We start from the raw sequence: 21,102 nt of genomic DNA on the forward strand, positions 1-21,102 counted from the left end.
CCAGCCAGAGCACGGACTTAAACTCAATCGAACACCTCTGGAGAGACCTGAAAATAGCTGTGCAGCGACGCTCCCCATCCAACCTGACAGAGCTTGAGAGGATCTGCAGATAATAATGGGAGAAACTCCCCAAATACAGGTGTGCCAAGTTTGTAGCATCTTACCCAAGAAGACCTGAGGCTGTAATCGCTGCCAAAGGTGCTTCAACAAAATACTGAGTAAAGGGTCTAAATACCTGTTTTTGCTTTGTCATTAAGTGGTATTGTGTGTAGATTGATGAGGGAAAAAACGATTTAATCCATTTTAGAATATGGCTGTAACGTAACAAAAAGTGGAAATATCAAGGGGTCTGAATACTTTCCGAATGCACTGTATAATTACTAAAACAACAAACATGAAACAAGACAGTGTAACAGTGGCGAGATAGCTTGTGAACAGGAAACAATACCGACTGAGGAATGAACATAAGGGAGGGACATATAAAGGGGAGGTAATGTAGTCCAGGTGTGAATCATGATGATCTGCAGGTGCATAATGAAGGATGCCAGGTGTGCGTTATGATGAATCCCAGGACAGGAGGTTAGTATTCCGGCGACGTCGCGTGCCGGAGGGGAGGAGCAGCCGTAGACGTGACAATTAGGCTATTTCAGCCACACCCGTTTCTGACGGGTGTATACAATCGAGCACACAGCCATGCAATCTCCATAGACAAACACTGGCAGTAGAATGGCCTTACTGAAGAGCTCAGTGACTTTTAACGTGGCACCATCCTAGGATGCCACCTTTCCAACAAGTCAGTTTGTCAAATTTCTGCCCTTCTAGAGCTGCCCCGGTCAACTGTAAGTGCTTCTATTGTGAAGTGGAAACGTCTAGGAGCAACGGCTCAGCTGCGAAGGGGTAGGCCACACAAGCTCTCAGAAAGGGACTGCCGAGTGCTGAAGCGCGTAGCACTTAAAAATCATATATGCTCGGTTGCAACACTCACTACCTAGTTCCAAACTGCCTCTGGAAGCAACATCAGCACAATAACGTTTCATCGGGGGCTTCATGAAATGGGTTTCCATGGCCGAGCAGCCACACCAAAGCCTAAGATCACCATGTGCAATGCCAAGCGTCGGCTGGAGTGGTGTAAAGCTCGCCGCCATTGGACTCTGGAGCAGTTGAAACGCGTTCTCTGGATTGATGCATCACACTTCACCATCTGGCAGACCAACGGACGAATCTGGGTTTTGCGGATGCCAGGAGAACGTTACCTGCACGAATGCATAGTGCCAACTATAAAGTTTGGTGGAGGAGGAATAATGGTCTGGGGCTGTTTTTCCATGTTTCGGGCTCAGCCCCTTAGTTCCAGTGTAGGGAAATCTTAACGCTACAGCATACAATGACATTCTAGACGATTATGTGCCTCCAACTTTGTGACAACAGTTTGGGGCAGGCCCTTTCCTGTTTCAGCATGACAATGCCCACGTGCACAAAGTGAGGTCCATACAGAAATGATTTGTTACGATCGGGGGTCGAAAAACGTGGCTGGCCTGCACAGAGCCCTGACCTTTGGGATGAATTGGAACGCCAACTGCGAGCCAGGCCTAATCGCCCAACATCAGTGCCTGACCTCACTAATGCTTTTGTGGCTGAATGGAAGCAAGTCCCCGCAGCAATGTTTCAACATCTAGTGGAAAGCCCTCCCGGAAGAGTGGAGTCTGTTATAGCAATAAAGGGGGGACCAACTCCATATGAATGATTTTGGAATGAGCTGTTCGATGAGTAGGTGTCCACACACTTTTGGTAAGTAAGTGTACATCAGACCATAAAACATACAAACAAAGCCAAAAAAATACAAAACATTTCTCATTTCAAACCAACATATTTCCTACACAACTGTAATTATCAACCAGCCCAGGTTTGTGTCTGAATGTGAAGTAAGTTATTGTGCTACCTTTAAACAAAGATAATCAACTCTAATTACCAGCCAGTAATTAATCGCAGGAGAGGAGGGGCATTGAGAGAAAGCTAGTGTGATGGCAGGTTTTAATGCCTATTTCACACAGGGTCATTAACTTAGTGACAGCTTTAGGTGGAAATATGTTTATTGTCTGATGCTTAAATGAAAAGCTACCACAATGTAATATCAATCAGGTCCACCAGGAAGTTATGCACAAGACATAAAGGCACAAACGTGTGTGTGTGTGTGTATGGGTGCGTGTGTGCGTTTCCTCTTGAGTTGTGGGATTATTTCTATCCGTCTCTCAGAGAGAAAAGGAGCTGTGCCAGCTGGAATTCCAAACGTTCAGTAATCAGGAAAGAATCGATGGGCTTTAGAGCACTTTCCCTCGCATTTCTTTCCCTCGCACAACTCTCTGCTCTGAGACAGTACACTCAATACAACCCCCATCAGAGAGACAAAACCGAGAGAGAGGGGAGAGAAAAAGAAAGAGGTAGTGAGACGGTTGAGGGGGGAGTGAAGAAAGGGAGAGAAGGAGAGAGGGGAGAGAGAGATGAAAAGGGAGAGCAAGTGAGAGAGAGGTGTGAGGGAGAGTGGAGAAAGAAGAAGTGGGGCTCGGTTGCATTACAGTGGTCGTCCCCTTCTGAGAGAGAAAGAAAGGAGGGAGACTGAGAGACAGAGAAATGAATGGAGGATGTAGGGAGGAGGGGGAGGTGGTTGGATTACAGTGGTATCCTAGGCAACAGGCGTGCTGCGCGGAGTGTGTGGCGTTTGTGTGTGTGTGAAAGCGGGTGTTTGATGGTCCTGGCAGAAGGCTCTTTCGCCCTCTCTCCCTCTCTTTCCCTCCCTCTCTCGCTCTGATGATTCATCCCTCCATCTCACAGCCCATCCAGTTAATCCCATCAGCCCCCCGCGCTAAATAACACAGCCCTCTATTATCATCATCCTCCTCTCCTCCTCCCTTCTACCCCTGAATTCCTCCTATTCTCACGCAAAAAAAAACACAGCTCACTCTCATTTTCCTCCTCTCTTACTCTATTCCTTTCACCCTCCTCTCTTACTCCTGCTCCTCTATCCCTCTCTCCTCTCCTCCTCGATTCCATTTATTCCGTTCTCACACTTAAGAAACACAGTCCTGAGCCCACTATCATCCTCTCCTCACCCTCATCCTTCCCTCCATCAATTCATCCCTCCACCTCCTCCTCCTGCCATCCCGTCATCTCTCTGTCCTCCACTGTGAATGGTGGATCTGTGAGGAACAACATTGGGAACAACACTGTCCTCACCCTGACCTGGACCAGGGGATGTAGGTGGCCTAGTGGTTAGAGCAGCGTTTCTTAAAATATGGGTCGCGACCCTGTTAATGGTGGGTCGCGACGTAAATGCCTAATTATTTCATGAATTACTGGAATTGATTTGGCCAAGTGCATCTGCGCTCTCGACTCACTGCACTCTCTGCTTATCAGCGGTCTCTGCTCAGTTTGGCAGCAGCGCGAGTGGGAGATGCCCATGTGCTTCGCTGTTTACTGGATCTTTTTTTTCTACAGTTTTGTTGAAGATCACTCCGCAATCACACGCTGCAGCGCTGTCGTTCGAGCCACTGACCTGTTATTCCCACTCGCCATCACTCACCGCTGTCACGAAATGGACTCATGCTAGCCACAAGCTCTGACTGAGCTCAATCGTCATGAAACGCAAATACAGTGAAATACTTTTTGTCTCTTTCATACAAACTTTGAGAAAGAACGAGGAGCGCCCACAATGTGTTTTGTGTGGGGAAGTGCTTAGTAATGAGTCTCTCAAAACGAACAAATTATTAAAACGACACGTCCTGACCAAACATCCACAGCGTGACGGTAAACCCAGGGAGTTCTTTCAGAACAGGGCAGAATGCTTCAGGAAATAGCACTTCGAAAGTGGAAAAGTAAGTCAACTAGCAAGGCATTGTTGTCATTTTATAACAGGTGATGATATGCAGAAATAAGCGAGTACTATCTCTCATAGTAGTAGATGTGAGTTTCTCTTTCAAACAATCCCCCTGGCCTTGTAACGTTACACAGCTAATAGCTCACGTTAGCCAAAGCAAGCTAATTAGCAACTCTAAGAAACAGTTCAGATGAAGATGAAAAATGAACAGGCCTACTGTACATTTTACTGTAGAAATGATTGTTGAAAACAAGTCTAGGTTGGAACTGTTGCAAGTAATCATTTTTATTCTGAACTGGAATAAACTGATTGAAGCAAGATGCTGTTTGAGACAAACACTCACACAGTTCTGGGTTGCTCATCTGCAGCAGGAAGCTGATCCAGTTTGGCACCACATACCTATGCAAGTCAGGGTTCTCAAGTACAGAACCAGTGTCAATGCTGAGCATGACCTCAGTGATGCACTGTCAAAAGCTGAGCTCAGAATAGACATGCTTGTTGAAAACTTCAACCAGCCACACACCTCTCATTAGGACTACCTGGTTAAATAAAGGTGAAACAAAAATACAAAAAATAATAATAATAAAAAGGACTGTGTGTGTGTTCTGTGTTAGGTGATCAATCGGTTTATTCCAGTTCAGAATAAAACAGATGTATTTTAAGAGCAACAGTTCCAACCTAGACTTTCTATCAACAATCATTTCTACAGTAAAATGTACAGTGGGCCAGATCATTTTTTATCTGTACTGTTACTTAGGGATGCACGATCAAAAAGCCTGTGTGTGTGTTCTGTTATACATCTGTGGGATGTGATCAATCTGTTCATTCCAGTTCAGAATGAAATTATTTATTGTATTTTAACCACAACAGTTCCAACCTAGACAGGTGTGTAAGAGTGTTTTTAATGGGGAAAAATAAACATGAAAATATATTTATGGGTATTTCATTGTTATTTGTTTTTGTCTATATTGCATTTTTTGGGGGGCATAAGGGTAATGAAATGTATTGATATTTACGTATAGTTGCATATTTTCCTAAGCTTGGGTCCCAGGAAAACAGAATTTCTCATTTGGGTCTCAGGCTGAAAAAGTTTAAGAACCCCTGGGTTAGAGCGTTGGGCCAGTAACCGAAAGGTTGCTAGATTGAATCCCCGAGCTGACAAGGTAAAAATCTGTCGTTCTGCCCCTGAACAAGGCAGTTAACCCACTGTTCCTAGGCTGTCATTGTAAATAAGAATTTGTTCTTAACTGACTTGCCTAGTTAAATAAAGGTGAAATACATTTATGGAACACTGACGACTTCCTATATTTAAATTCCTTAATTACATTAATAAATTCCTTTATTTCCTCCATTTCACAGTGGAACAAAAGTGTGTGAGAGAGAGAGAGAGATAGTCAATGGGGGAAAAAGCAGAGACAGCTCAACTAACTTCACACCCCATCCAAAATAATCTGCACAAATAGCTCGCCCCAGACAGCATCTCTCCAAGCCTCTATCAAATTGTATATGGTTAGTGCGTCTTACAGCGTTAGTCACGCAGTGCACTTTCCAAAAGTGTCATTAAGTTAAAGAAGCAGTCCGGGATCTTAAGCACTTACAAATTCGTAACATATTGTACGATTTATCTCTTTGCAGGACGTAACATACTGAATAAAACGAAAACGATGACATAGTACACAATTGTGCACCATTTTCAAGGACCCGTTTTGGCTCGTGACCCTACTTGTATTTATTTATTTAATTTTTTATTTCACCTTTACTGATGCATCACTTTAATTAATGTCTAGTGTCCTTCTACAATGTTATTACAAAGTCACTGAGTCCCATGCTTCCCCAACCTAAAAAAAAACACAGTCTAACACTTTTCCATGTGAACTAGCAATCTGGCCACTAACAGGGTACTTTGAACTGTACAAGTGAAGGTCAAACTAAACAAACCTAAAGCAAGCTACAGGCCAAAGAACTCTGAAACACCAACCCTATCCTGAATCCAGTCTGACTTCCACCCTCTATTAGAACCGGTGGAGGGCCAGGAGAGAGAGCGAGAGAGAGTGAGCGAGAGGGCAATCGGAAGACAGGGAGAGAGATTGAAAGAGAGAAAGAGAGAGGTGGGAAAATGAGGAGAGGGAAAGATATGGAGAGAGATTGAGGATTATTAAGGATTATTAGCTGCATTTAATTAGCTATATCATCCTAATTAGTGAAGATCACCTTTCAAAGAGTGGTAGTGTCCGGAGGATAGATCACAGAGGACCTACACACACATGCAAACACATACACACTGTTGATTTCTACGAATACATTCTCCATTTTGTCACACTGGCACAGCCACTAAAATCTCTGCCGTATTAAGGTACTGTGGGATCAATTCCCTTGTCTTTGCAGAAAGTAAATCCACTCAGAGTGAAGAAAGCATGAAGCATTAAGATTCACTCCAGCATGACACCACCTCAGTTTTTCCCCTTTGAGCACGCGCTGCCAGGATTAACAGTGAACATTTCACTGAGATCTCCCCTCTAGTTGGCATTAATTCAACTGTGAGAACGTCACTCTAGTCCCCCCTTCCTCTCTCCCTCTCTTTCAGTCTGTCCAGACTAGTGCTCACTCAGTGTTACCATGCTAGAAAATGCTTCACACCATGGGCTCCCCTAGCATAGGAGTGTATGCACACGCACGCACACACACCACATCACACACACACACAGAGAAAGAGAGAGCATGGTGATCTCATCCCCTGTCATTGTCTGCTATGACATTCCACCACAGTTATCTTTACTTGTCACAACAACATTCTCCTCCTCCTCTCCTCCTGAGAGAGAGAGAGAGAGAGTAAAAGGCTGGTCGGATGAACGCAACAATTTGACTCATCAGCCGATGAACAGAAAACAAATAACGGTGTTTGCCGGGGGTATCCCTCTCCCCTTCTCTCTCTCTCCTGGACGGGAGGGGGCTTGGTTCTAACTTTCTAGGTCCGTTAAAATGTAGTAAAGTTTGTGCTTTTAATGATGTAACTATTGGGCCAATAAAGGTATTAAAATAAAAGAATCCCTCTCCGTCTTCTCCGCCCCCTCCTCTCCCTCTTTCTGCCCTCCCTCTCTACGCCCTCTCTCACTCTACCCCCCCCCCTCTCTCTCTCTCTCTATAAAAGGTGGTCTATAAACCAGCAGACTGAAGGACTTTTCTAGTCTAACATGAGCTCCCCTGGCCTATGAGTCACAACACATAGAGAACAGAAGGGGTGATCTCTGAACTACAGCTATTTTACACCCTTCAAATTGACCTATTAAAAACATCTGTGTGTATGTGTGTGTGTGTGTATGTGTGTGTGTGTGTGTGTGTGTGTGATGAGCAGACTGACTGATTGCAGGTATTTTTGGCAATGAAAACCCACATCGCATTACCCCTCCTTCCAACAACAATAGCTACACAACAATGGAAGAGTTTTCTGCCCCTTTAGTGTTTGAAGATCTGAGAAAAATATTCCTGTAACAGATCTATGTCCACTGGAGAGCGAGAGAGAGCGAGGGCGGTTGGGTGCGTAGCAGAGGATGTGCGTGCTAACACCAGCTAACCCTGGCAGGCTAACATCTGTCTACACAGAGGATAACATCTGGCCAGGGTACACATCATCAGGAGGGGGCTGGGGCTAGGGGACAGGAGACAGGAGACAGGGGGTATAGGGACTGGGCACACATCAGCAGGCACATAGCCCAGGAGTTCACAGAGGGGCAGAGTGTGAGGCTGGAGGACAGGCGACTGGAGGCAGAGGGGCAGAGTGTGAGGCTGGAGGACAGGCGACTGGAGGCAGAGGGGCAGAGTGTGAGGCTGGAGGACAGGCGACTGGAGGCAGAGGGACAGGTCGCTCAGGGGATCAGTGAGAGAGCAGGGCAGGCCGAGGATAGTGGCAGAGGATCCCTGATGGGGTGATGACTAGGGGCAGAGCGACCACAGGATCGGCCCTGACCTGTTGCTGCGTTATTAAGCAGAGTTTACAGCTGCAGTCCATGTCTGTTAGTAGCATCAGCATAACCTCAATGACTTCTACCGGTAATACACCCACTATGCGAGAGGGAGAGAGAGAGAGAAATCACCTACAGAGCGATTAACCTAGAAAGCGTCCCCTAAGCGAGCTGGTCCTGGGGCTCTGTTCACGAACACAAACAGAACACACAGAGCCCCAGGACCGCAACACAATTAGATACAACCAAATCATGAGAAAACAAAAAGTTAATTACTTGACATATTGGAAAGAATTAACAAAAAAACTGAGCAAACTAGAATGCTATTTGGCCCTAAACCGAGAGTACAAAGTGGCAGAATACCTGACCACTGTGACTGACCCAAACTTAAGGAAAGCATTGACTATGTACAGACTCAGTGAGCATAGCCTTGCTATTGAGAAAGGCCGCCGTAGGCAGACTTGGCTCTCAAGAAAAGACAGGCTATGTGCACACTTCCCACAAAATGTGTTGGAAACTGAGCTGCACTTCCTAACCTCCTGCCAAATGTATGACCATATTAGAGAAACATATTTCCCTCAGATTACACAGATCCACAAACCGAAAACAAACCCAATTTTGATAAACTCCCATATCTAGTGGGTGAAATCCCTCAGTGTGCCATCACTACAGCAAGATGTGTGACCTGTTGCCACAAGAAAAGGGCAACCAGTGAATATTTATGTTTATTTATTTTCCCTTTGTGCTTTAACTATTTGCACCTCGTTACAACAGTGTACACGGCCATCATATGACATTTTAAACGTCTCTATTCCTTTGGAACTTTTGTGCGTGTAATGTTTACTGTTCATTTTTGATTGTTTATTTCACTTTTATCTATTATTTATTTAACTTGCTTTGGCAATGTAAACATGTTTCCCATGCCAATAAAGCCCTTTCAATGTAATTAATTGAGAGAGAGAGAGAGACAGAGACAGAGACAGAGACAGAGAGAGAGAGAGAGAGAGAGAGAGAGAGAGAGAGAGAGAGAGAGAGAGAGAGAGAGAGAGAGAGAGAGAGAGAGAGAGAGAGATTGCAGATGCTCTTGCCCCGGTGTCTCATCCCTCTGTGTCGACCATGTTTCCCTGTGTAAATAATTAAACTGCTGAACCAAACAGCTAACAGGACGCAAACACACACACAGCTGAACCTCACAGACGGACAGAGCTAAAAGGCCACACCTTTCTACAACAGTAATAAGCCTGCCCCATTAGCAAGCATTACACACATTAATCTCAATGACACACACACACAATCACAAAAACACACAGAGAGAGAGATTTACAGGCACTCACTCAGCATAAACAGAGATTGTCAAGGTAACCTCTAAATACTGGTCAATATAGACCAACTCTTCTATTTGTAAATGACATGTTCTATTTCAATGCAGATGAAATGTTGGTTTTGGTTTTGATAATCTTATCTGGCTTGATCTTTACGGTCTGGCACTCAGGGCATTCAATCTGCATGTTGCCATGGTCACCACAGAAACACAAGAAAAACAGTGGCATTAATCAAGGTTTAAATCAATGTTTACCACGAGATAGAGAGAGAGCACTAAAGTGGCATTTGCATTTAGTTATAGGACTGTGTGTGTCTGTGTCGGGCAGAAGGTATCGGCGCATGAGGTCTGATACCAACAGACAGTTTCTATCTACAAGCCGTCAGACTGCTGAACACTTTTTAAGTGTTATTTAACTAGGCAAGTCAGTTAAGAACAAATTCTTATTTACAATGACGGCCTAGGAACCGTGGGTTAACTGCCTTGTTCAGAACGACAGATTTTTACCTTATCAGCTCGGGGATTCGATCTTGCAACCTTTCGGATACTAGTCCAACGCTCTAACCACTAGGCTACCTGCCGCCCCAGAATTGGACTAACCACCTGCACCTTAGCCCACATGCACTCACTCACGCACACACACATCCACACACTCATCCACACACACACATATACATTCATACTACACACATCACATATGCTGCTACCAGGCTCTTATTATGATTGCTAAATACTGCACAATTTAAACACTTGCCCCTTCCCCAATACACATGTAAATATTGGACTATAAGTTGTGCCTTCCTGTACTATACTTATGCTAAAACGTTTATTCTATTCTATTGAGCCATTTACTTTATGTTCATATTCTTATCTTTTATTATTTCTTATTGTTGTCGCATTGTCGGGAAAGAACCTGCAAGTAAGCATTTCGACGGTGTATACCATGTGTATCCTGTACATATGACTAATAAAACATGAAACTTGTGTGTGTGGGGTGTGTTTTTGTTTAACTATCCTTGTGGGTACCAGAAGTCCCCATAAGGATAGTAAAACAATGAAAATTGTTTTTTTTAAAGTGGGGACATTTAGCTGGGCCCACGAGCTGGTCCCCATTTTAGGGTTAGGGGTTAGGTTTACGGTTAGGGTTAGGGTTAGAATTAAGGTTAGGGTTAGGTTTACGGTTAGAGTTAGAATTAAGGTTAGGGTTAGAGTTAGAATTAAGGTTAGGGTTAGGGGTTAGGGTTAGGGTTAGAATTAAGGTTAGGGTTAGGGTTTAGGGTTAGGGTTAGAATTAAGGTTAGGGTTAGGGGTTAGGGTTAGGAGTTAGGTATAGTTTTGGGGTTAGAGCTTTGGGGTTACGGTTAGGCTTATGGTTAAGTTAGGGTTCGATTTAGGGTTAGGGAAAATAAGATTTTGGATGGAAATAAATTCTTGGTTCCCACAAGGATAGCAATACAAAACACTGTGGTGTGTGTGTGTGTGTGTGTGTGTTGTGTGTGTGTGTGTGTGTGTGTGTGTGTGTGTGTGTGTGTGTGTGTGTGTGTGTGTGTGTGTGTGTGTGTGTGTGTGTGTGTGTGTGTGTGTGGTGTGTGTGTGTAAACGGTCATGAGGTGTCAAACTGAAACATTGTGTTCATAAACAGCGTCATGGAAACCAAGGACACTTTGACTGCCACATACACACAAACGTGCATGCGCACACAAACACGCGCTGACAGCAGGCATCTGCAGGAATCCTGCTAATACACACACCGTTTGAACCATCACATCACTCCATACAAGGACATCCCTTACAGTAGGCAACATAAAGACCTCTACATACCACATCCTCTACATACCACAATCACACTACCACTTTAACCAGTGACAAAACCTCACATCTTCATCCAATCCACACTTCCTCCCCTCTCCTCCTCTCCTGTCCTCTCTTCTCTTCCTCTCCTGTCCTTTCCTGTCCTCCTCTCCATAACGTAGGTAATAGATTCATGCATTTTCACTGAATGTCTAATGAAAACAGACACAATCATCCCACTCATTCATTAAACAGTTTAACACACACACACACACACACACACACACACACACACACACACACACATACACAAACATGGAAAACATTTACAAACACCATTCATTAAACAGAAAGATTGAATAGTATAGATGGAATAGCTCTGCGAATGACACAATTCAAACCCTCCACTCTGAAAAGTGGCCTATTGACACACACAAGTCCTGTTAGCATCGTTAATAACTCATTAACAAAGATTGGAACAACGACGTGCGGTAGAAGCTTACAGGATTTTTATCATTGAAACTGATTGGTCGATAGTGGTTTCAACATCCAATTTCACTTCAATGTTTGGTTTCCAGATTTTTCCAGTCTAGCGTGATAAGGGAATGTATTATGCATGCTACACCTGTGTGCGTGCGTGAATGCATGCCTAGTATGCACACAAGCACGCACAAGTGCACAGACACACAAAACAAATCGAGACACACATCCATGCAATATTATTCATAAAATATGAACTTTATAAAAACATGCCTGAACAAAAGAACAAGTATTGCACACACACACACACACACATATATAAGTTTCTCTGTTGCTACAGCAACTGCTGGCTTTCCATGACAATGGCAGTGGTGTTGCCATGGAGACAGGTATACAGCCCTAAGCAGATGGCAGCGAACTGTGAGTCACATGGAAGGGCTTTACTGTTCCACACACACACACACACACACACACACACACACACACACACACACACACACACACACACACACACACACTCACAGAAACCAACATACAAGAAATCACATGCATGCAAGATCACGTGCATGTATGCAAGCACATGCCTACACACACACACACACACACACACACGTAATGTACTCAAGTAAATCTATTAAACCAGTCCCAGTCAGTGACTGATGATTGTGGCGTCATAGTAAATATCTGCATATGGGGAAATTCCACGTTAACAGAATGATGCTGAGACTCAGATGTTTCACTTTAAAGCGTATTTCAAACAGAAACGAATGATTGCAAAGTTAAACAAACCATAAAACACTATGCTCAAGGACGACTTTTAACAACGTCCACTGAAAATGTTACAAAACCACATTTAGTTGAAGAACAGCACCAATGCAAAGTTTGGTAACCGAATGACGGCACAAACACAAACCATTATTCTGTTACCAAACTTTGCATCTGCAATATGCATCTGCAATATTCAAGTAAATGTGTTTTGGAAAATGTTCTGTGGAAATTGGTAATGGAATTTACCATTGGCATAAGAAAATCTGATACTTCCCAGGAGCATATTAACTTAATGTGTCAGCCACTGTCCACACACATGCATGTATGCACACAGAGCAGGATTGCATCACGCAGAATGTTTCCTTTGTTTTCAATGTACCAGAGGTATCTCTTTTGAAGAACAAAGACACACATAGATGGGACTTTACTCTCTACAAGTGATTAGCAATGAATTTATCAAGCAATTATCTGAAAACACACTTGTCCATTATTCAATAAAGGTTTGGCTGCAGTGCAGGAATGTACAGTTCAAACAAAACATCAAATGACATTTAAAAACCAGGCATGTCACAGCGATACCAGGATAGGGTTTTGTCTGTACTTGACTAAGGCAAGTGTGTGTGTGCGTCTGTGTGCGTGTGTGTGTGTGCGTGTGTGCGCGTGTGTGCGCGTGTGTGTTTGTATATGCATGCAGGTGCACATTAGAGGTTGAGGAGTGAAAATGAATTCCTGTCCTGTCTTGTCCTGTCAATTACTTTCCTGTACTGTCCTGATCCCGCAACAGTTCTACAACAATGGAACTTCCTGTCCCTTTCCGATTAAAAATCACTCCCTTCCCGTCCCGTGCTCATTTTTGCACACAGAAACATGTAGGTTATTGTGTTTGTTTAGGAAGTATTGAAAAGTATTATTTCAGCAATGCAATATGCGACTGACATGTGGTTGTCTTACCTATCTTAGTTAAATGCACTGGCTGGAGACCAAGTCGCTAAGGATAAGAGCGTATTCTAAATGACCTAAATGTAGACAGATTAAGCTGGAGGATGAGGACCTAGACACCAGCAGGATGGTCTGCTCAGCACAGCACCGGCATAAAGCAGCCTGCAGCTGAGCACACATACTGTATGAACATGTACAACACATTAACAAAAATAACATTTTGTTACGTATTTTTTACTAAGCTGTAGTACTGTATAAGTCAATCTATTTTTATTTCACTCTTCACCTCAGATGGCACAGTTTAAGTTAAAAACGCAAACAATTGGGCTTGATTGTACAGTTGTTGGGAGTAGAGCAGCAATGCCACTTCCGGCCGCCTGTCCCACCATCCGATTGGTAGCCTATTTGATTAAACAGCAGAATGGTTATATTTTTACAAGCCTGTACTCGGTTCCTTCATTGTTAAAGAAAACTCCATAAAATGTCTAAAACATCACTCTTTCCTTGGCTCTAATGTTAATGTTAGTGATGGGTCCTTGGCTGCAACAAGACGTGGCAATTGCTCAATTGAAGGCTTCATCATTTAGCCTACTGACAGTAGATTGGCATCTGAGGTAGCCTATAGTGACTGGCTACAGCTGGAGCGAGGAGCATTAGTGAGCTGCTGGAGGGAGGGGGGAAATTACCCTTTTTTAAATGTTATTAGGCCTATTTTATTAAATGCTTCACACATTACATATTTTTGCCCAAAAAAACTGTGTTTATAACTATTCCTATACTGCCTTCCTGTGTACTGTTGATCCTGTCCCGAACTTGATTCTAAAACTTCACTCCCATTCCTGCCAGAATCCCGCGGGAGTCCTGTTCCCCTGTCAACCTCTAGTGCATACAGCTGAAGTCGGAAGTTTACATACACTTAGGTTGGAGTCATTAAAACTCATTTTTCAACCACTCCACAAATTTCTTGTTAACAAACTATAGTTTTGTCAAGTCGGTTAGGACATCTACTTTGATCATGACAGAAGTAATTTTTCCAAAAATGGTATACAGACAGATTATTTCACTTATAATTCACTGTATCACAATTCTAGTGGGTCAGAAGATTACATACACTAAGTTGACTGTGCCTTTAAACAGCTTGGAAAACTCCAGAAAATTAAGTCATGGCTTTAGAAGCTTCTCATAGGCATCATTTGAGTCAATTGGAGGTGTACCTGTGGATGTATTTCAAGGCCTACCTTCAAACTCAGTGCCTCTTTGCTTGACATCATGGGAAAATCAAAAGAAATCAGCCATGACCTCAGAAAAGAAATGGTGGACCTCCACAAGTCTGGTTCATCCTTGGGAGCAATTTCCAAACGCCTGAAGGTACCACGTTCATCTGTACAAATAATAGTATGCAAGTATAAACACCATGGGACCACGCAGCGTCATACTGCTCAGGAAGGAGAAGCATTCTGTTCTCCTAGAGATTAACGTACTTTGGTGTGAAAGTGCAAATCAATCCCAGAACAACAGCAAAGGACCTGTTGAAGATGCTGGAGGAAACAGGTACAAACGTATCTATATCCACAGTAAAACGAGTCCTATATCGACATAACCTGAAAGGCCGCTCAGCAAGGAAAAAGCCACTGCTCAAAACCACATGGGGACAAAGATCATACTTTTTGGAGAAATGTCCTCTGGTCTGATGAAACAAAAATAGAACTGTTTGGCCATAATGACCATCGTTATGTTTGGAGGAAAAAGGGGGAGGTTTGCAAGCCAAAGAACACCATTCCAACCGGGAAGCACGGGGGTGGCAGCATCATGTTGTGGGGGTGCTTTGCTGCAGGAGGGACTGGTGCACTTCACAAAATAGATGGCATCATGAGGATGGAAAATTATGTGGATATATTGAGGCAACATCTCAAGACATCAGTCAGGAAGTTAAAACTTGGTCGCAAATGAGTCTTCCAATTGGACAATGACCCCAAGCATACTTCCAAAGTTGTGGCAAAATGGCTTAAGGACAACAAAGTCAAGGTATTGGAGTGGCCTGACCTTAATCCTATAGAAAATGTGTGGGCAAAACTGAAAAAGCGTGTGCGAGCAAGGAGGCCTACAAACCTGACTCAGTTACACCAGCTCTGTCAGAGGAATGGGCCAAAATTCACCCAACTTATTGTGGGAAGCTTGTGGAAGGCTACCCGAAACATTTGACCCAAGTTAAAAAATGTAAAGGCAATGCTACCAAATACAAATTGAGTGTATGTAAACTTCTGACCCACTGGGAATGTGATGAAAGAAATAAAAGCTGAAATAAATCATTCTCTGTACTACTATTCTGACATTTCACATTCTTCAAATAAAGTGGTGATCCTAACTGACCTAAGACAGGGAATTTTTTACAAGGATTAAATGTCAGGAATTGTGAAAAACTGAGTTTAAATGTATTTGGCTAAGGTGTATGTAAACTTCCGACTTCAACTGTATGTGCATGAATCATGTGAATGTGTATGTATGCATTTGTGCACGTGTGTGTGCGCGCGCGTGCTACATGAATTTCTGTGTGTGCTCCTCCTCCTCCTCCTACTTCTTACCTGGCTCCTGTCCTTGTCCACCTTCTTGAAGCACTTATTGAGGGACAGGTTGTGCCTGACAGAGTTCTTCCAGCCTGTGGGAGCGTTAGCGAAGTAGGGGAAGTGTTCCAGGATCCAGTTGTATATCTCCTTCACGGGTAGCCTCTTGGACGGAGCGTCCTCAATCGCCATGAAAATCAGACAGCTGAATGAATAGGGCGGCTTACAGGTGGGGTTACGCTGGGCGTCGTATGGAAGGTCCCCGCCCACCATCGACGGCGACGGCGGGGTGTCGTCATGGTCCCCGTCGCGGGTACCGCCCCCCTCGCCGCCCACGGGGCTGACGCTGCGCAGCACGGGGTCTCCGAAGCTGTTGAGCAGATTCTTGCTCTCGTGGAGCCAGTTGAGGTTGGTCAACTCCTCGTCCTCTATACCCGGGGTGGCGGTGCCTTTCTCTGGTTTGGCGGCCCCACCGGGGAGGGGTGCCAAGGGGAGGGCCAGGTGGACAGGGAGGACCAGGTCAAGTTCCTCAGCCTCCTGCAGGGCGCGGGACAGCGAGCCGGTCTGGTAGAGGTGGGACATGCTGGCGCTGGCTACACTGATGCCAGACACCTCAGGCTTCTTACTGGGGGGCATGACGGGACCCATGGACACCACCACCTAGACTCCTGGAGGACAGAGAGAGGGGGTAAGTGTTAGACAGTCCGGTAATGGAGCGAGAAAGAGAGAGACTATAAAAAATATGTTTGTGTTACTATTGTTATAATCGTTGTCATTATCATTCTATCACAACAGCACAAAACTAGCTGGAGAACACAACGTTACACACACATACCTCATGTAACCTGACTCTTCTAAACACTCCACATTTATCCCACACACTCACACTGACACACTTTACACACTACCGTCCTATACTGAAAAGTAACCTTAAGTCCATGACCGCTCTCTGTTCCCCAACCCCATCTCTCTGTCTTTCTCTCTCTGTCTCTGTCAGTGGAGGTATGCAGAGTATTTCAGGCAGTGAGGTCTGTGGAAAACAGACACCCACCATGCAGTCAAGTACTGCAGATGCCTTTCTCTATGACACACACACACACAGGTCACAACCGTCATACAACTAAACTGCAACCTTCACATAACCAGGCCATTGTAGCCCTAACCTTCAAATAACCAGACAACCTTTCAAATCCTATGTCTCTATGATTGATTTACCCACAGCTGTCACTAAACACTGTACATCAAGTGAGTGAGTGACTCTCTCCCCACTCACATTCTCTCTTTTCCCTCACTCTTTCTCCCCTCCTTTCGTTCTCCCCTTCTCAAATTCCCTATACTGTCTGTCTGTCCCTCTCTCTCTCTCTCTCTCAATCTCTCTCCCTTTCCCTCTCTCGTTCTCACCACTGCGTATTTAATTGAGGTAACAGTCATGTTTATATGGCTTAATCCGCCGGTATCTGAGGATTTGTTTTACCACAGCAGTCTCTGAAAAAAGAAAACACTCATTCCCCTGTTATAAAACTAGTCATGCTCCACCAGAGGCAGATGAAACCCGGACCGGTTTAACAGTTACACGCCATGGTAAACACGCAGCACCCAGATTGGACCCTGCGCTCCCTTTAATTACAGCGAGCTGATTTCTTCTTCCTAAAAATAGGCTATATAAGAGACGCAAGCAAACGCGTTCGTCTTGCGGTTCCAATGGTTGAACGCCATACCGTTTTCACTTGAAATTGTTTCAAAAGACAGCGGTTGAGCTGCACACCAACACACCACGCTCGTCGTGTATTGAACTAGGCTAGGCGCTGCGGGAATGTCGACTCTTTTGGGGATGACATGTCCCACGTAAGAACATTGATAATCAGATAGGCCTACACTGCACTACAAATTCAATGTAATCATTCAGGTAGCATTCTCACATATTGCACCCTATGCTTATTGCACTCTTAATCACTTTCAGAAGTGAAGAAAAAAAAACGATATAGCTTACTCACTAACTCATTAGTCATAGACTAGTATGGCACATGAGAGAAGTGATGAGGACAACTGTTTCCAATTTGGAACTGTTGGAAGAGCAATCCCAGGAGCCTCTTCTACGCGGAAAATAAATGATGTTACAGCAGCTGACAGACAGTCGAGGTAATTTCATTGTGTGGGGTTGCCTTGACAACAGGGCGCTCGGTTTGGGGGCAGCTAATTATCAGAATTGTCTATCTACCACAACCCGGAGAGAACATCACCCTTTTCCAAAGACTGTCTCTCATATAAAAAAAAATGTATTTCTAAATCTCTCGCCTTTCTCCTGACTGCGCACAGGTGAGTGCAGCGAAGTCATGTAAGTGATGCCATACAGTAGTTCACAGCAAAACCTTACAGGTAGCCTATGTCAACGGTCCATCTAAACCAATTGGCTAACATGACAGGCGCACAGAAGTAAATCATTTGGCAGTCTATTCATTGCGTATCTTGGTGTACGCAAGTCTACATTTGAACTAAGAATACGCTACGGCATTTAACTGTTAAACGTTGACCGTAGAGCTTAGACTATAGTTTAAAAAGTTCAAAAGCAACCGTGGGAGCCGAGCATAGCATGCTGCGACCTTGTGTCATACAAATGCTTCAAAGCACCGTTCTAAATAGTAAGCCTATAACGATAGAAAATAACGGGGGGATCTTTGGGAGAACGATAGGCCGTAGCCAACGCTATAGCCCTAGCCTACTGTCATCCCTATAGTAAATAAGCTACAATATAGTGTACATTTATACTATTCGTTTTTTTATAAAAGTAGATTAGGTGTAGGGTATTTTGACAAATGTACCCGACGACTGTGATTGATAGCCTACGTAGACTAAGCGATATTTAATTGGTCAGTAAAATATTAACTCGCCAACTCGAATCATCCATCCCACAATGATTCCACCAAAAACACATTGTAACAGCAAAATTAATGTCCGATTCCGGACGATGATTCCAAGCTGTTTTCTCTCATTGGGCAACCTGACGATATACGAATTGCGAGGCATAGATAGAACACGTCTTTGGAACAACCGCCTCTGCGTAAATTACTTTACAACCCTGCATTGTAATCCTCACCCAGAATCAAACACCGAGGTTTACAGAGATAAATCGAACCAAGTCCCGTCAGAAATCATAGTCCTCGGCGGTTATTTGAGCTCTTTCCCGTCCCCAATGCATACGGTATGTGTGTGTGAGAGAGAGCGTGTGTTTCGTCGGCTCATGCAAGTGAAGAGAGGAGAACAGAGTCGCTCGTCAGCAAATTAGAAGTCCACACATGACGGCGTGGCAAAGCTTGGGGCTGGCAGTGCACACACACACACACAAAAAGCGTGGTGTTGAGCTTGAAAGTAAAGAAGTGAACATAATGAAGTCGACTGTGTTTTAGGGCACAAATAGCAGCTGTACAAATACATCAACATTTGTTTTGGAGAGGAGGTGGAGACCATGTTAAAATGTGCCGTGGGAGTCATGCCCCCTGGATCATTTTAATAAACTAATTTTTGCAAATCGAGAGTGCCTTTCATTTGTTTTTGCCAAAGAAAACACATTATGTAACGCTGTAATATAACAATAGGCTCATTCAGTTACATTACATTACATTTAGCATTTTCTATCAGTCTAAAAGTGACTTAAATTAAGACAGGGTTTATTTTATAATAGGAGGTTATTAAATACTGACATTTTCACCATTCATACCAGTAGGCTATAACCATCTCCTCACTCATACTGTAGGTCTATGTGTTCAGCAGCCAGGTCACCTGTGATACAAGTCAGTATTAGACCTCTATCCATGTCTGAGGACTTTGGGATGATGTGGAAACCCGGCCACTAGGGGCAACAGTGAACACTGTTCCCTTCGCTTGCAAAAGGTTGCATGTTTGAATCCAATGCTAAAAAGTTTTTGCAATTTTTGTTCTAAGCTCATGCCAAACTTGAACCCTTACCTTAACCATTCGGAGTTAATGCCTACCCTTAAGATTTTGGAATGAATGCCTAAACGTAACCCTAACCTTAATAATTCAGAGCTAATGCCTAAAATTAACCTTAAAACACTTCCAAATGTAACGTTTGGAACAACATTGAAATTTGAAGTTTGAGAAACATGAATGAACTTCTAATTCTGACGTGAGACTGAGAGCTTGTTGCAGCTCAGGTCCAACTGACCTAAAGTCAGTTTGGAGTTTTACCGCCTAATGAAGTGAAGGTTGGGATTTGAGAAGGACTAGCTGATACTAGACCTGTGGGTAATTTAGGTTGAAATAGTGACACGTGATTGTTATTAGATCAAGAAGCGTGACGGCGGGGGAAGTCATTAGAACATTCCTAATCAACCACACTCCTCATCTCACTTGTTTACATTTGCACACACACTCCTTCACACTCAACTCATCCGCACACACACGCACCTCCAACAGTTTACACAAGAAATAACTCCGTCACTAATTTTCGACTCAATCCCCCCAAAAACATTAAAGGGAGAGCAAACTAAACTAAAGTACATGACCTAAAGTACATGACCTCTCTCTCTCCCCTTCTCTCTCTCTTTCTCTCGCCCTTTCTCTCTCTCTCTCCCTCCATTCTGTGTCTCTTTGAGTATGGCAGACCACTCTCCTGCAGGTCAGGCCAGGGCCCCTAGCCAAATACAAAGGACCAATCCCCTCTGAATAGACCAAGCCTGCCCCTCTCATACCCCCAACCAACTGCCAAACTGTCACCTCAACACACACACACACACACTCAACCGCATGACTAATTATAAGTGTGTGTGTGTGGGGGGGGGGGGGGGTGTAAGGAGGCTATTCATGCCAGTAGTAAATAAATACTCAACTCAGCTACTGATAGTACTTCAGAAGTACATGTACACGTTTGTATATAACACACGCACACACACAAACAAACATGAGGGCCACATTGGAAATATGTTTTTTTTTACGATGCTTTATTACTCTATTCTCTATTTTGTCTTAAAGATAGAGTCAGGATACAACATAGATGCTCAAAGTAAACAGCATAGTGGGTCAATTTCCGCAACTGCTAAGAGCGTTGGAGGGCGAGGCTAAACTTCTCTGCTGTTTTGGTCCAGTGGCTACCAAGTTGTAAGAGCGTGAAGTGAACCCATATGCACGTGCTCAGATACTCTTTGAATCTTGCTCATCGCAATATCTGCGGTGTTGCTCATGCAACGTCATTTTGCTGAGTTTACCTTTAACCCCTAATTAATAAAACACGACATCAATCAATGCAAACTTCTGAAGCTCGTTGGAGGCTTTGGAGCTGTTCTAGAGAATTAGTAAAGACAACTCAGAAATACTACTACCAGAACTTCTAATGTATTCAAGCGATGTCTGTTTTGCATTGACAAGAACAACCAGCACTGTGTGTACCTTTTTAGTTTC

General features: G+C 43.8%; 1 protein-coding gene across 2 annotated transcripts in view; it reads right to left on the minus strand.

Annotated features, from left to right (window-relative positions):
* Window positions 1-21,102, minus strand: part of foxn3 (forkhead box N3) — a 115,894-nt gene that overhangs the window by 61,862 nt on the left and 32,930 nt on the right. Inside the window, exons 1-2 of one of the 2 annotated variants that reach the window (XM_023993929.3) lie at window positions 18,782-18,987; window positions 15,709-16,355 (exon numbers count right to left, since the gene is read on the minus strand). In XM_023993929.3, coding sequence (XP_023849697.1) covers window positions 15,709-16,335 — 627 coding nt within the window. In that variant the 5' untranslated portion in view covers window positions 16,336-16,355; window positions 18,782-18,987. Of the gene's footprint in view, window positions 1-15,708; window positions 16,356-18,781; window positions 18,988-21,102 lie in introns of those variants that run through there. The other variant, XM_023993930.2, reaches the window with a different exon arrangement.

The sequence above is a fragment of the Salvelinus sp. IW2-2015 genome, linkage group LG9 (assembly GCF_002910315.2).
Source record: "Salvelinus sp. IW2-2015 linkage group LG9, ASM291031v2, whole genome shotgun sequence".
Lineage (NCBI taxonomy): Eukaryota > Metazoa > Chordata > Actinopteri > Salmoniformes > Salmonidae > Salvelinus > Salvelinus sp. IW2-2015.